The sequence below is a fragment of the Lontra canadensis genome, unplaced genomic scaffold (genome assembly GCF_010015895.1).
Source record: "Lontra canadensis isolate GAN:19392208 unplaced genomic scaffold, GSC_riverotter_1.0 scaffold132, whole genome shotgun sequence".
NCBI classification, from domain to species: Eukaryota; Metazoa; Chordata; class Mammalia; order Carnivora; family Mustelidae; genus Lontra; species Lontra canadensis.
In genome coordinates this window covers 2557572-2573428 of record NW_022631126.1, presented here as the reverse complement: position 1 = coordinate 2573428, position 15857 = coordinate 2557572, and the positions used below count along the sequence as shown (strand labels likewise).

Sequence of the window (15857 nt, the reverse complement as noted above, 5' to 3'; positions counted from 1 at the left end):
ATACGCACCACTTTCTGGGCACTCATCTCTCTGAACCCATTTTCTCCTTTTGCTGTATTTACCAAATTTCTTTCTTTTTTTTATAATTTTATTTTTTATAAACATATATATATATATATTTTTCCCCCAGGGGTACAAGTCTGTGAATCTCCATGTTTACAAACTTCACAGCACTCACCATAGCACATACCCTACCCAATGTGTATTTACCAAATTTCTAAAACATACTTTAATGTTACAACATAATTACTTGTCTGTCTTTCAATCTGTCTGACTGCACTAACTCTAAGAATACGTCTTTCAAGTATTTCCCTTGACCTACCAGGCAACCATACACCTATCCAATCATTTATCTATCGATCTCTATCCATCCATACTGTCTATCCTCCCTCCCCATCTATCCATCCATCTACCCATCCTTCCTTCTATCCACTCACTCATCCATGCATCCAATCTGTTCATCTATCCATCCATTCTTTCGACCATCTCTCTCTCCATCACCTATCCTCCCTTCCTTCCTCCCTTCCTTCTGTCCTTCTATGCACCCATCCATCCATCCACCCAACCATCTCATCTTATCTTTTCTTCCCACCCTCCATCCATGCAACCAGAGAACTGCAAGTCTCGAAGTATTTTCCCTTGACTGGGTGAACATAGGTTTTCTGGCCTACAGTTGAGGGACTAGCGCCCGCAACAGCCCCAGGAGTCATCAGTACCTTATAACTGACTTGCACAATCTGAACAAAGATGGAGAGGGGCAGGCAGAGAAGAATGTCACTGACGAGGGCCCAGCCGAAGCCAAAGTCCTTGTGGACTGGGATGGGAGGGACGTAGCGTTTCCACGAGGCTTCATCCACATATACTAGGAGAGAATCAGGGTCAGTGCCACAGGAAAGGTCCCAATCATGGCGGAGACATGACATCGTCCCAGCAGGTCCTGACTCCCTCTCATCACAAACTTGGGTAAAACCCTTCTTGTCAGGCTGGAGGCCCCCCGGGTTGAGGAGGTCTAGGTTACGACTTTCTTTTGATCAGGGCACTGTGGGGATTCAGCCGGTTCAGATGCTCAGGAGGAGGAGGCACTAGGACTCCTCTCAGGACGCCACTGGGTGTGCCTGCCTTGGGAGCACCTCACCTTTCTCCGTGGGGAGCTCCACTTCGGTCTCCAGGATGGTTCCATCTTGCCGGTCCTTGGGTGGGGCATCAGAGGAGGCCCCCAGGTCACTTCTGGAGGAGGGCGGGACTCCCATCCTGCCTGGGTCCTGCCTTCTCCTCGTACTGCCGAGGCCCGGCTTGTCCCCCAGGCGGCTGGTGGGATGCCCATAGATTAAGTACCACAGAAACATGTGTATTGCCCGCAGGCGAGGCATTTTGGGCAGAAATCCTAGAGAGCGGCCGAGTCCTGGAACTGAGGTGAGAGAGCGGGAAGGGCAATGTTTGAGAACTCCTACCGATTCACTCCAAAACCACCGTGTGCCGCTATGTCCCACGTGCCAGGGAGACAGCTCACATCCTTACTCTCACCGAAATTACTTTCCAGGGCAAAGGGCACAAATAACAAGATACTTAGAAGCATGTATCAGAAAACAAAGTGAGGAAGGGGGAGGAGGGCCGTAATTTCACCTAGAGGACAAGCAAGGTCCTCAAGGGGGCAGAGTGAAGGCACGCAGGTACCTGGGGATATGCCCTCCCGGGCACAAGCGCGAGGTGCTGGAGACATGCATGTGCCCGGCACGTTCAATGGAGGGCCGGAAGGCCGCAGTGATGGGTGCAGCAAGGAAGGAGGAGGGCGCAGCAGGTAAGCTGGAGTGTGACGGAGAGGGACAGCCCTGGAGAGGGCCTGCTAAACCTCCACACAGGGCACCTGCCTCGGCTTGATGGGGCTGTGTAAAATACCCCCATTTCTAGGTTCTTTGAAAGCGTCCTGTTTGTTGATACAAATGAAGTCTTGCCCGGCTTTTCCCGGGGAGAGAAGCCAGGTGAGGGAGCAGGGAGCCACAGGAGCAGGGGGAGAGGACGAGTGGCCAGGAGGCCCTCCTCCACCCCCATGCCCACTGGAGGGACACATGCACCATCTTCTGTCTGCGCAAGTGCAGGCACTGGTTGGCCGTACATGCTCCTGCCCGGGACAGCCTTTCAGGGCCTAAGCCTGGAAGGCGGAAGGCAGGCTGCCCTGCTGGGACAGGATGTGCGGAGAGGGAGGTCACATAGATGGCCTCTTCTGCCTCGGATTGCAGGTCTCCGGGGCCATGTGCCCCCATCCAGGACATAGTCTATGCCCTGTCGAGTCACCTCTGTCCTCCTCTGCCAACGTGCATGTTTATGGCCAGGAGAGGTGGGAAGCTGCAAAGCGCCCCCCACCCCCTCCCCCGCCCGGGCCTTCGGCACTTGCCCCGCACATGTTCATGTTGGAGCGGCCTGGTGGGGGCCCAGGGAGGAGGCAGCCCCGTCAGAGAACAGACTCTGGGAAAATCATACGAATGTTCAAAGTCCTCAATGACCATAACTACCAGGAGGGGTATGAGGTCAGGAGAAACAGATTTTCTGTAGCTTAGCGAACATTCCAGCCCAAGGACACTGAGCAGAAGGAACTCACCTTTGTGACTAACTCCTCATGTTAGGTACGACCTAGCACAGTTTTACCCAAGTCTCCTGACAGCCCTGTGAAGTATGCAGGGCAAGAAGCATGCCCACTGTGCAGATGGAGAAACTGAGGCCAGTGGCGGCCATGATACCAGCACCCCCATGACCCAGCTAGTGACTGAGACCTGCTTCTTCCAACTACAGCCCCATACCAGAATGTGGCATGGCAAGTGACTCAAACATCGCCATGCAGACAACCCAGGGCGCGGTGCCGGACGCCAACGGGGGGGCCGCTTGTTTACCTATAACAGGGTTGTAATTTTTCAGCTGGGTGATGCCCATCTTCTCGTCGGTTTTCTTCACCCGTCCACTTTCTGGTTTAGAGGAAGCATTCGGCTGAGAGTCTCCTGATCCGCTTGGACCCTCTTTTCCTTGACTTTCATCTTCAACCTCTTGAGGTGCAGGAGGCTGGGGCACCTTCACCCTGCAGTTCAAATACAAGATCAACAGCATGCTGGGAGAACGAGGACTGGGAAGGAGGACATGGTCCGCCCTCGGGAATCAGACGCAGCCACTGGACCCTGGAGTTTCACCCTCCCCTGCCTGTTGAAGGCAAGCAGATGATGTGAATGAAAAAAATGCATCGGGTCACTGGACATTTGGGGGTGACAGGGGCTGTGGGGACCTGCCAAGGGCATCCCCACCTACTGGCCAGCTGCTACCTTGTAAGAAAGGTAGCCAATGTGCTGGGTCCTCTGACACTTTCAGAAATGCCAGAGATGTGGGCGCCTGGGAGTGGCTCCGTCCGCGAAGCATCCGACTCGTAACTTCGGCTCAGGTCATGATCAAAGGGTGGTGAGATCGAGCCCTGTGTCAGGCTCTGTGCAGCAGGCAGCCTGCTAGAGACCCTCCTTCTCCCTCTGCCGCACCCCCCACCCCTGCATGTTTTTAAAAAATATATTAAAAAAAAAAAAAAAAAAGAAGAAGTGCTAGATATCAGGAATTGATGTGAAATCCATCAGCAACCCAGTTCTGAGTACATAAGCCAAGGTCTGCGATCCCCATGGAACCCTGTGCCTGCCCATCGGCCACATCCAGTTTAAGCTCAGCTAAGAATTTTCTTCCGGCCCTGAGTTTTCTCAGTCCGTGAGATAGTTTATGAACAAAATTAGAGAAGGCCTCAGAAAGGCAAGTAGGCTCACTGTGACCGATAAGGAGACCGAGTGAGCTTCCTACTTCACAGGGCCCGTGAGTCAGAGTGCTCTGCCAACACCATTAGGCAGAGCGGAATGAAGAACGTTAGGCCACTTTTTTTTCCCCTTAAAAGTCCAGAAACTGGGGGCACCTGGGTGGCTCAGTCAGTTAAGCGTCTGCCTTTGGCTCAGGTCACAATCCAGGAGTCTGGGAATCGAGGCTTGCTATAGGCTCCCTGCTCAGTGGGGAGTCTGCTTCTCCCTCTCCCCCACTCCTCTGCTTATCAACCTTGTGCTCTTTCTCTCTCTCAAATAAAATCTTAAAAAAAAAAAAAAATCTAGAAATTGCTCCTAAACCCGTGAATACACTGGTCTTGCCTGAGTATAAAGGGCAAAAGTGCTATGGGCAGGGACACAAAGACCAGGCAGCTTGCCCATGGATTCCTGTGGGGGCCGCCACTTGCCTGTTTGCTGTGCTGGAATTGGAGATCCGGAAACGGACCTGCTCAATGGCACTTCTCACCAGCGGGTCATTCTGATCCATGGACGGGTGCACGACCAGATCCACCTGTGGAGTGAGAGGTCAGAGTGTCCTAGAAGGGCATGGGAAAGGCTGAGAGAGTCCTAGCTCTGCACCTCGCTTCTCGGTGGGTCCCACCTGTTCTCATTAACATTTCCAAGAGATGTCTGGGACCAAAATGAAAGGGCCATTATGATTTCTGGCATCAAAATTCCTCGAGCTCCGCCGTCGGGAGACATGCTGCTCGGCTCAGGGGAGGAACGTCTGCCCTGGAAAGAGAGCAGCCTGCCTGGCAGTCCCCCGGCTGGGCTGTCCCGGCCCCCGGCCTCTGCCGCTACCTGGTGGCCCACTCCTGTTACCCCAGTGCAGCTATCTGAGAATTTCCCATAGTCGCCCGCGAGTCCTGAGAGCTTCCATCTGGAAAAGGTAAGCAGCTTTCATTAATCTCCCCTTGCTGAGAGTGCCATCGTGGGACTCCTGCCAGGCCCGCGTCTAAACCAGCTGGCGGAGGATTTAGAGCTTCTTTTGTTCTCTTCCCTCTCCCAGGGTACTGAAGCTGAACAGTTCCGGTGGTGACCACTGCACGCGTGTTATCTGGGGTGACAAAGGGAAGAGCTTGGTGGAGATGAGGAGAGGGGTGCGAGGGTGGTGGCTGGGTGAGAGATGGGAGGCGTCACGGTCACAGCCCCCGGAGAGCCAGGCCTTTCTTCCATCTCTGCTGCTGGCAGGACAGAGCAAGGTCAAGTTTCCTAGATGGATGGCTCTGGCCAGCAGGCCTCATGTTGACAGTGGCTCAAGGGGAGAGGCGGCGGATGGCAGGGAATGGGGAGTACCACCAGGATGGGGACCCTTCACCCGCACCCTGCCAACTTTGTGGGGATTCTGCGAGGCTCTGGTGAGATACAGTTAGGCAACACCTCAGAACGCCTACACACACTGAGCAAATACAATGCATTCCCATTTCCCACAGGCAACGGCCCAGCAGCCAGCCCGCTCCCTGACGGCCCAATGGGCAGGACGCAGGAGTGAAGGCCAACGGTGCCCTTGTGTCTGAGGTCTTGGGATCTGTGGTGCTTACGCCTGGCGCTCTGTCCCCACCCTCTCCCTCCACACCACCTGCTGGACACTAGGGCCGACAGGAGCTGGACACACAGCGGATCCCCGGGCCACTCCTGGACTGGGGGAGACTCTCTTGCCTCATCACCATCCCGAGAAGGCCACCCACCCCCTCCTAAGTAACTGCTCACAAATCTGAGGGGCTGCGGCTGAGGGGTGGGGGCTTTGGCCCTTCAATGAGAGAGGTCAGCACAAGGACCACGCCCCTCCACGCATGCTCCAGGGGGAGGAGTGACAGGCTGCCAGGGGTTGGGGGCGGGGGAAGGAGAAGGGCAAGGTCATGGGGACTGAAAGAGCAGATAGGAAAATGATGAGAGCTGCCAACCCAGAAGGGCAGAAACGGTGTAAGTCATTTCTCACGCAGCTCTGTTTCTCAAACTTCAAATCAAAAAATAAGATAAAGTAAAAAAGCAGAAATGACCTTGCCAGCTTATTAAGGAAACGCCACATCAAAGCACAGCTTTCTTAAGGAAGAGATTTACAACGCAGCCACAGAAAAAGGGTCAGGCAATTACCAGTGCCTGTCCCTGCAGCACCTTCCCTCTGGTCCCTGGGCCCGGCGGGGCTCTCTCCAATTACTCTGACCCTGAAAATTCTACGCCTTAAGACACATGCAGAGCTGTGAGCTCCAGTTGCTATGGGAATGGCCCCCAACCTTAAATCTCATAGAAAAGGATAAACTCAAGATAGAAGATCTACGGGTGCTCAGGGCATCCTGAGTGACCGTCGGCACTTCCTTGGGGATATTTCCTCGCATCTCCGTGGAAATCGTTCTTGGTGCCCTAGTCTACACCTTCCACCTGATACCTGTAGCTGAGTCTCTGCCAGCAGGCTCTGCCAGACTCTGATGTGTCACTCAGGGTGGGCCTGGGCGCCGGACACCTGACCTCGGGCCCACACACGCTGCCCCAAGATCCAAGCACATTATCCTGCCTTTGCGTTTCCAGCCTCCCCAGGAAGCCGGCAAGGCCCCTGCTCCCCAGATGAGGAGGCACAATGTGCAACTGAGTTACTGGCAGCAATGGAACAAGTGAAATCAGACGAGGGCAAGAGGAGCCCGACGAGGAAGCCTCCGAGAGCAGGAGGCCAGCGTGGGGGGCGCCGGGGGAGCCTGCACCTTCTTCTTGATGCCGTCCTGGATGACCGTGGTACGGTACAGCCTCAGGAGGCCCTCCTCGGACAGGTTGCGCACCAGGCGGACGATGGACTTCTTACAGCACTTGGTGGACACGCCTTCTTGCTTCTCCTGATCCATGATCATTTTCTGGATCCTGGGGTGTCACACAAGAAGAGATTAGTATTTCCAACAATCTCATCACAAGGCAGCTCAAGAGAAGCCGGCACTCACAGCAGCTTCCTGTGCTGAGCCTTTCCCTGGGGGAGCTAACAGGACCTTGTGATTCCTGAGGACGACTTGAGGGGGTTGGGGGGGGGGACCCTGAATGCCATAATGGAGATCTGTCTTCACCCTGTCTCCATGCTCATTTAACTCCCAGACAGGTGCACCAGGCTCTTGCAGTCGACACTCAGGTCCGACTGGAGGGTCCGCAGCTCTTTCTGATTCCTCTCCTTGTGCAGCCCCCACTCTAGATCTTACCAAGGGACTGCAGAGACATTTCCAGATCATGGATTACTGAACGGCAGGGCCAGTAGGACGTGAGGAAGGCCCAGCCGAACCTCTCATGGCACAGAGGTGGGGACGAGGGCAGCACTGTCTCTAACTGAGGCCTGGGGAGATTGTCTGCACACAGTCTCCCCAGGCCTCAGTTAGAGAATTAGGATGAGGCCCACTGGCCAAGCGCAAGGCTCCTTCTAATCGAGCGGCTCTGACGCTGGTGCCTCAGAAGCCAGATGTGGCCAGGAAGCGGTGGTGACGGTGGGTTAGAAGGACCCCCACGGGGCAGGGGGCCCTAAGCGCACAGAGCCAGCCCAGACACACACACTCTACCTATATCCCTATTTCTGCTTTCACATCCCAATGTATCTGACCAAACGCTCCACGCAGAACTAAGAAGTTAGTAAGCTGATGTTAATTAGTTGTCCAAGTTTCTTCTCCAAGGAAAGAGAAGGGCCCTGCACCTCCCCCCACCTTCCACTTTTCGCTCCCTCAATCTCCCCCCGTCTAGGGCCCTGACGTTCCTCAGTGTCTGCACTTTCCGAATCAGCAGAGCAAGTGCTAAGCCTTCCCTCCGACACAGGGCAGCTAGGGGAATCTTCTGACTCAGAAGCCGCTCGGTCATTTCCATGACTTGTGACAGCCAGCTGGCCTGAGATACACCGTGAGCACAGACAGACGGACGGACGGCCCCTTACGTGAACAAGCTCTCGATTAAGCGCAGGTTAGTGACGGCTTCTATGATCAGGTTCCTGCGTTTGAGCAGCCGGTAAGTTTCGTGGGGTTTGTCTTGGCCCGGGCCATGCTTCCCCGTCTTCTGAGAACCGCCGCTCTCCTAGAACAGGGACGGAGAGAGTGAGAACACAATGGGCTCAGTGCCATCGGGGGCCAGACGCCATCCCCGTGGGCGTGCTTTGCCTCTTTAGGCAGTTTCTATGCCCACGTTTCAGGAAGGAAGAGTCAAGAGGACCATGTGTCTCTGGGAATATCGGATAGAAGCAGGGGTGGGCTGGGTTCATGCAGTTGCCCCTAGTACGTTAGGATGTGTGCCAAAGGAAAGACAAGGGGAGAAGAAAAGAGCTCTGTCCCCTTCCTGCCAAAATGCCCACGGTTCTCTTCATGGCTCCTGTCTTCTAAGAGTTTCCATGAACTCGTTCCATGTGCCCTTGGGGCAGATTTGTTCAAGCCCCTGCGTGACCCAGGAAGGGAGGGGAAATCCTGACTCCAGCATATTTCCTGCACATCACTTGGCACGAATGAGCACCCCACGATGGCCCAGGGCCCCCTGCGCCGGACACCCTCCTCACTCAGAGCGGCGCTTTCTGCAGAATGAGAACAGCCAGCCCCAGATCACTTCCCTGCCGAGGGCCGGGGCTTCAGGAGAGGCATGGTTCTTTCCTGAAGGGGGACCAGCTCCAAAGGGTTCAAGATTCAAGAAGAGGTTCGGGAGAGAGACCTCTGTGCTCTCTTGCACCAAAGCAAACATTCTGGAGGGGAGCCGCATGAGCAGCATGGCCACTGCCAGGGCGGGGGATCAGCTGCTGGAGAGCAAGGTGAAGACATGCTTGGCCAACAGTTCTCCAGATACGGCCTTCATGCCCTCTTCTCAGCACATGGCAGAAAGAAGGACAGTGTTCTTCTGTTACTTGGGGAGCAGATTTCTAAGAGGCAGAGAAAGAGCTGAGCCAGGTGGCAAGCAGAGGAATTCTAGGACCTGGAGGAAGCGTGCGTGCACTGGAGACATGTGAGCCTGAGCAGAAGGTGCCAAGGGGGTGGCGGTGGGGGTGGGGGAGTGGGGAGCAAGGCAGACCCTCCAGAACCTGCTGGCATCCACCTGCTGGCAGGTTTTTTCAGTGCAACACAGTCCCAACCGGGACTTGAGAAGTTATGCCATCCAAAGATGAGGAAAGGGCTACAAGTTTCTAGAAAAATCCACAGAAAAACTTTGCAACCCGACGCTCCATCGCTTCTGCTGTAAGGCTTGTACCAAGAACAAAGGCCTCCATGCCAGCAAGGGAGAAGCAAGCGGGGAGCCGCACACACGTGGGTTCTGGTCCCTACTTTGCATCCATCAAGCAGGCGAGTCACTCACTCCCCAGGGGCCTCCCGGGTCTCGTCCTGGCCGAGACCCAACATCGACCTCACGGAGTGTCATGAGGCCTCAGCAAAAGAGCAGAACAGCCTTGAAAGCTACCGCGATCCCAGCCATGCCCAGTGCAGGCTGCCTCGTCCTGACGCTGTGCTGTTGAAGCCAGGAGGCGCCACTGGCGGGATCCAAGGCACGTTCAAGTGACAAAGGACGGCCTAAGGTGAGCGGAATCACATCACGAGAGCAGCGCTCCTGTGTCAACTGCCTTTTTAATCCTTCTAATTACGCTGATGAAAAGCATTTGATTCTACTGCGTCCTTAAAGCCGCGACCCCCAACAGCATCTGGCCAGAACGTACTGAACAGTTTCGGTTTTCCTTTATCTATTTTATAATTACCTTCCTCTCGCGGCCAGGGATACTGGCCTTCCAGCTAAGGCAGGGCTTCTCAGCGCCGGCACTGCTGACGTCTGGGGCTGGGTAAGTCTCTCCTGTGGGCTGTCCTCGCACATTCTAGGAGATTAAGCAGCAGCCCCTGGCCTCACCTACCAGACGCCGGGGGCCCCTGCTCCCCCAGCTGTGACCAGCAAAAATGCCTCGTCCGGACATGTCAGATGTCCCCTGAGAGGCTAAACCGGCCGAGAGCGGGAAGAACTGCTAATCTAAACAAATTTTCCTTCCAAAATAAATTTAAGTAAAAAGAGTAAGTTGTTGGAAACGAAAAGGCTGTGTAAACAACAGTGCCAGCTTTCCGGCCGGGTGGAGAGGTGGCGTGTGGATGCGCACCAGGCGACTGCCCGACACGCAGTGCTCGGCGCACAGTGCTCTTATCATTACTGATTCTGCTGTTGTTGAGAACTGGGAAGGCCAAGGTCCACCTGCCCCCGGCGCTCCCCACCGTGAGCACTCACCTTTGGGTTTTCGTGCCTGACCTCTTCGATCACAGTTATGTCGCCGCTGCTGTTCTTCATGCTGCGGGAGCTGAAGGACACGCCAGGGTCTGAGGAGGAGCTGGTGTCCTGAAGGCTGTCCCGGCTCGCAGAGCTCTGGCAGGGTTGTTCCTCAGCCGCTCCTAGGGAGGAAGGCAGCTGCTTCTTCGGGGGCTGGAGGTTTCCGACTTTCCAGCCGCCTGCAATGAAAGGGTGGTGGGGAGCACGACTGAACTGCGGCCCCATCGAGGGACAGAGAGAAGGGCACTTCCGCTCGGCAGCCGGACCAGCCCCCCGCAGCCCAGGATTCCATGGGGTTGGCTGGAGGACTCGGGTACATGCCTCCCCGCTGCCCCACTACCCTGCTCAGCTGGATGCCAGACTCCACCCTGCATGTGTTTCTGAAAGTTCTAACTGAACTAAAAACTTGAGGGGCCCTCAGATGGCTGGAGGAAGGGGACAGAGGAAGCTGAGTGGATCCCATCCCTTTACTAGTGAAAACACAACAGAGAAACTGAATATTGGCCAAGGAGAACTGACTTGCAAGCAGCCAGGAGACAGACTATGTGATCGTCTCCTCCAAACTTAGGGATTACGAGATCACGCGACACCAACGGGCCCCCAGTTAGGACGGCACCAAGGAGATCCTTGGGTGTCCGCTAAACTGAACGGGCTGTTTTCTGAAGATCGCCAGCAGCTCAGATGGAGGGCACACGTGTCCCCCAGCCTTGCCCGCCCTCCCCCCAACCCCGAGGGCACCCCCTTACCCTTCGCCAAGGCAGAGTGATGAGGCTGGGCCCCGAGACTGGCGTTCGAGCAGGACTTCCCGTCACTCTGGGATCCTCTGCCTTTCCTCTTGCTGCTGCCCTCCTCCTCGCTATCGGACTCGGAGAGGAAGGTGTCCTCCCCTTCAGGCACGAGTGACTCCTCCTGCACCGAGGCCAGGCTCACAGTGGTTAGCAGCTGGCTCCGGGCTTTCTCCCTTTTGTACTGTCGGCTCAGATCGCTCTCCTCTGCAAACACGCAGGAGATGTACTTGGTGGTCCGCTGACGCCCTTCATCTTCCATGAACCCCTGGAAGGGATGAAATGTGTTCGGTCACATCTGGAGGGAGCGACAATGCTCACTCACGTGGGTGAGCTAGGGGCTGCAAGGGCTGCTTCCTGATCTTTCCTGCACCTGCTCTGTCACCGCCCAGGGCCCCGCATTGGCCCCACAGATGCTCCCTCCCCGTCTTCCTGCCTGGGCATCTCTCAGCTGCTGCTTCCACAGGCCTGTTGGAGATGGTTTTCCCCACTTCCATCCTGGACGTGCATCTGCTCTATGGGACCGTGAGCTCCCTGAGGGCAGGGTCCTAATTTGGCCCTCCCTACCTCCCCAGTGCCCGGCGCAGGACTAGGCCCACAGGAGATGGTTTGGGAGCAGTGAGTGTTAGCTATGTAGGGTTCAAGGGTTCAGAAATGTTGTCATGGACTGGAGGTCACCAGTTCCATGTGGTCCCTGCCTTGGGGATGGAGAATGAGGCTATCACCTACCCACACTCATTCTTATCTTCCAGAACATGGGAAAAGGGGCTCCTCCAGGCCCTTAACGGTAGGAAGAGCAACATCCTCTATATGCCAAGCTCATGCCGAGGCACACGTCACGCGCTCTGCAATCATCAGCTCGACTGTAATCATGCCTTCCAGCAAAACGGTCCAAATATTGGCAAGAAGAGAGGGAATGATAAGGGCTGAAGTGTGGGCACGAATTCCTAAAGGGGACCAGCAGACGCATATGGTCGGCTAACCAACTGCCCCCCGGAGCCAGGCAGATGGCAAGAGAGAGGGTGGCCTGAGTGGGGGCCAGGGCTCCTGGACAGCACCTGCTTTGACTGAAGGGGCTGTAAGAGGTTAGCCAGCCTCCTGGGAGCCCCCACACAGCTATGCCCCGTAAGCGGCCAGTCTCCTCCTGACTTTCAAGGGCTGAAGGCTCATTCTGTTTTTAAAATGGGAAACTGACACCAACCAGTGTCAGGGAGTGGCCTGCAGGCAGCCACCTACAGCTGAGACGGGCTGAGACAGCCCTGGGCTAGCACACCCTGCCTGCGACCAGACACAATGAAGCGGGCACGTGACTCGCCATGTTACCTTGACAACCTTGAACCTCTGAAGAAGACGACACAGCATTCTGGCTTCCAGCTTTCCCACGTTCATAGCCACTCGGATTTCAGCTTGGGAAATGCCTTTTGTGCCTCTGCGCTCAACTGTGGGAAATGAAAATGTGTGAGCCGCAGGCTCTGCGAGGGCGCCCTCCCACACAAGGCCAAGTCTGCTCCCGCCACCTCGGGAAGCACAGACTCATCCAAGTGCTGAACCAACATGCAGAATAAAGTCTATGTCCCCTCTCTCCCTCCCCTGCCAAGAGCCTCTGAGCCCTCCTTCCAAAATGCTTCAGTGCAGCCTCCTCCCCTTAGAGCCATAAATGCCAAGTGGCCGGCTATGGGTGCACTTGGCTCCGGGCGACCTCGCTTTTGCCCGGCAACAGGGAGCTCACTCTTTCACTTGGACTTTTCCAGATCCGTGAAATGGATTCTTTCTTTTTTTAAAAATTGTTTTTAATTAAGAAATTTTTCCATTTCCATGGCCTTCTGGGCAGACTCAGATGCATTCCGAACACCACAGCCAGCAGTGTCCCGTAACGCCAGTGGGGGTGGAGGGGGGCAGAGTGCTGCGGGGCCCCGCGGTAAGCGAGCGGCCCGCGACTGTGCTTTATCATCTGCTCCGTCTACTTTGTCAGCTCCTGCCCTGCTACATGCTGTCACTGTCTGTGCCTCCGAGCACAGAAATCTACTCAGTGGCCCTGGGACTGGGAACTCCACGACGGAGCCTGGCAGGCATGGGGGCAGGTGCGCCCCCCCCCCCACCCCGCCCCAGTAAAGTACATGAACCACAGGGCAGGCTTGCCGGCAAAGGTCTGTGTTCAGAAATAGTTGCCCCTTTATATCCTCCTACGGCGGGCACCTGAGGCTGCCAGGTACAAGCCATCTGGACAAAGGAGGGCATGCAGCCTTGAACTTGCACAAAAATAAACATCAGGACGAAAGGGAGGGACGCCTGGGCGGCTCAGTCAGTTGAGCATCGGACTCTTGATTTTGGCTCCAGTCATGATCTCAGGGTCGTGAGATCGAGCCCCATGTTGGGGTCCACGCAGGGTATGGAGCCTGCTTGAGATTCTCCCTTTCCCTCTGCCTCTTTTCCCCCCACCCAGCCAAGGGCACACTTACGCTTTCAAAAAAAGAATCAAAAGAGGGGACTAGGATGTGTCACCATATCGAACCAGTAACCTGCTCAACGTTGGCATAGGAAGGTTGAGGATAGCTTTTCCCAAAACATGTTCTGAGGAACCCATTTGGAAGGATATTAATAGTTGATTAAAAAAAGTGCCAAAAAGCCCCTCAGAATGTCTATGCTGATTCCCCAGCATTGCTTTGTACTGGCTGCCAACTTGCACTCTGTGGCCACCGTGCCTCCTCCCCTGTCCTCCTCCCCACGGGGACCCGGGGCCACCCTGTCTACGGCTCTGGGTCACTGGTGTCTTAAGCGGATTCTAGGGAATCCAGGGGAAGGGCGAGGAGTGGGGAGAGATGCTTTTCTCCCCACTCCTCACCAGCCTCCGAGCCTGCAATAAGTCTAGATAGATCTCAGAAGACGCAAGCTAGCTCTTGAATGTCTGTGTTGTAGTATTAAGGGCTCAGCTTCTTCGTGCCTTCCACGGAGGGCCCCGCTCTCACGTCCTATTTCTGCTCCTCCTCAGCCCCACTCATGTGCTGGGTGCAGAGCATCCCCAGAGCACGGATGTGGGAACGGAGGCTCGGGACCTTGCTGCCATCCTACAGAGCAACTACTCACATTCAGATCCGACCCAAAGCCTGACCCTTCCGGGGAACCATGGGGCTCCCTGCCACCGCCCAGTCTCAACCGCACGCCCTCTCCTTCGCGAGCCCTAGTCTGCAGTGCGCGGGACCCACACGCCAGCAGGCACGCGTGCAGGGACCTACTGAGTTCGTAGGTCTGCGTGAGCATGTCCCGCTCGTACACAATGTCCACCGGGGGCACTCCCTTGGAGATGACCTCCTCGTCCTCATCGTCATCCTGGTCATGGTCGTCCTCGACCTTCCGTTTGAATTCCTTTAGCAGCCTGAGGCAGCGCACCATGACGTCCGTCCCTAGGAAGGCAAGACGGCATGGTTTCCAGCAAAGAGCAGAACACTGCTGGTGGTGGGGGGGGCAAGGGGTAGGGGGTAGGGGGCACAGCTGAGACAGAGACCCAGAGAAAGGACCAAGTTCAGAATATTGAAAATAGCACGTCCTGGGGCACGAGACCTGAACATGTCCTCCATAGAACCGTTTTTTGTTCCCTGTAATTAGTAAACAAGGAAATGCAAATGAGAGGAATAATTAGCGCTGTGTCAGTCCTATTAAGCAAACAGCGGACTTCTCCTGCTCGAGACAAGCTCTGTGACGACGGGGAAGTCTGCCTGTCCACGCCAGCTACCCAGCACCGGCACCTGGCACACAAACAGCATTGCTGAAAGGGGAGACCCACTGCCAGTAAGTTGCAGCAGCACCGTGGATACATTCTAGAACCCTCTGAGGGCACTGCTGGAAGGCTGTCACCAATGATGCCAAGAGTGGGAATTTATTCCAAGAAAACTCCAGAAGGAGGCAAAAGCTGCCAGCCCGAAGAGGTCCACACAACACTGTGCGCTAGCTTTCTGGAACCACACAAACAATGAGGGACTGAGCGGTGGGGTGCGGGCCAGTGCAGCCCTTCAGACACGCACGGTGTGCTACACCCAACCCACACAAGCACCACGCGAGAAAAGTAGCCAGCTTAGGCCATGGCTATACCGAGAGAAGTTGCAAGGGAGAGCAAAAACATCTCAACACTTTACTAGTTATGAACTCACTCGTATGATCCTGACAGTCTCAGGAGGCATTTTACAGACAGGGAAACTGAGGTACAGAGGATGACATGACTTGCCCACGCTCTCTAGAGCTTGTAAGCAGCGGGGGCAAAGGTACTCAGGCAGGGTCACAGGTCTCCACTGTGGAAGAAATGATCCTGCACCAGGAGGTCCTAGGACAGAGGAGTGCGGGGACAGAAGGGCCCCTCGAGGGTGGCCATGCCCTGCTACATGGAACCTGTGAAAACGTGACCCTGTATGGCAAGAGGGACTTGTGGGCATGAGTGAGTTAAGGCTTTTCGCTGTGGGGGTGGTCTTAGTCCGGAGAATCCGGGTGGGCCAACGTCAGAGTCATCAGAGAGGGAGGCAGGAGGATCAGAGTGAGAGTGGAGGATGCCAGGCCGCTGGCTTTGAAGAGGGAGAGAGAGAGAGAGAGCAGGGGCCAAGGCAGGCAGGGGCCTTGCAGAGACCGGAAATGGCCAGGAAGTGCGTTCTCTCTGGAGAGCCTGCTGAAGGCGTAAAGCCCTGCCGATGTCAAGGGTTTAGCCCTAGGACACCCATCTCAGACTTCTGCAACTCTGAAATCATAAAGCCAGGTCATTTGTAGTCATAAAGTCTGCAGTAACTGTTAGCACGGGGACGCGGATGGTTTCTCCACCCGGACACCGAGGGGTATAATCCAGGTACCAGTGCCAAGTAGGGGCACAATAAAGCTGGTCTCTGTTTCCCAGCCATCTTGTGCAGGAGCTGTGGCCTCCGAGGGCCTTCCCGTGGATGGGAAATGCTCACACTGAGCACTGCAGACTGACCTCTGAGCAAGGTACGACACCCCAAGTGGGGAAGGGGAGTCTCAGGGGGGGCAGAGC

At 55.6% G+C, this 15857-nt stretch overlaps 1 protein-coding gene across 3 annotated transcripts in view; it reads right to left on the bottom strand.

Annotated features, from left to right (window-relative positions):
* GTF3C1 (general transcription factor IIIC subunit 1) overlaps nt 1-15857 on the bottom strand; it is a 69208-nt gene that overhangs the window by 26626 nt on the left and 26725 nt on the right. For 2 of the 3 annotated variants that reach the window (XM_032842630.1, XM_032842632.1), the window contains exons 7-17: nt 14083-14250; nt 12173-12288; nt 10811-11117; nt 10026-10243; nt 9514-9627; nt 7726-7862; nt 6530-6683; nt 4241-4344; nt 2886-3067; nt 1136-1408; nt 717-862 (exon numbers count right to left, since the gene is read on the bottom strand). In XM_032842630.1, the coding sequence (XP_032698521.1) occupies nt 717-862; nt 1136-1408; nt 2886-3067; nt 4241-4344; nt 6530-6683; nt 7726-7862; nt 9514-9627; nt 10026-10243; nt 10811-11117; nt 12173-12288; nt 14083-14250 (1919 nt within the window). The remainder of the gene's footprint in view (nt 1-716; nt 863-1135; nt 1409-2885; nt 3068-4240; nt 4345-6529; nt 6684-7725; nt 7863-9513; nt 9628-10025; nt 10244-10810; nt 11118-12172; nt 12289-14082; nt 14251-15857) is intronic. The other variant, XM_032842633.1, reaches the window with a different exon arrangement.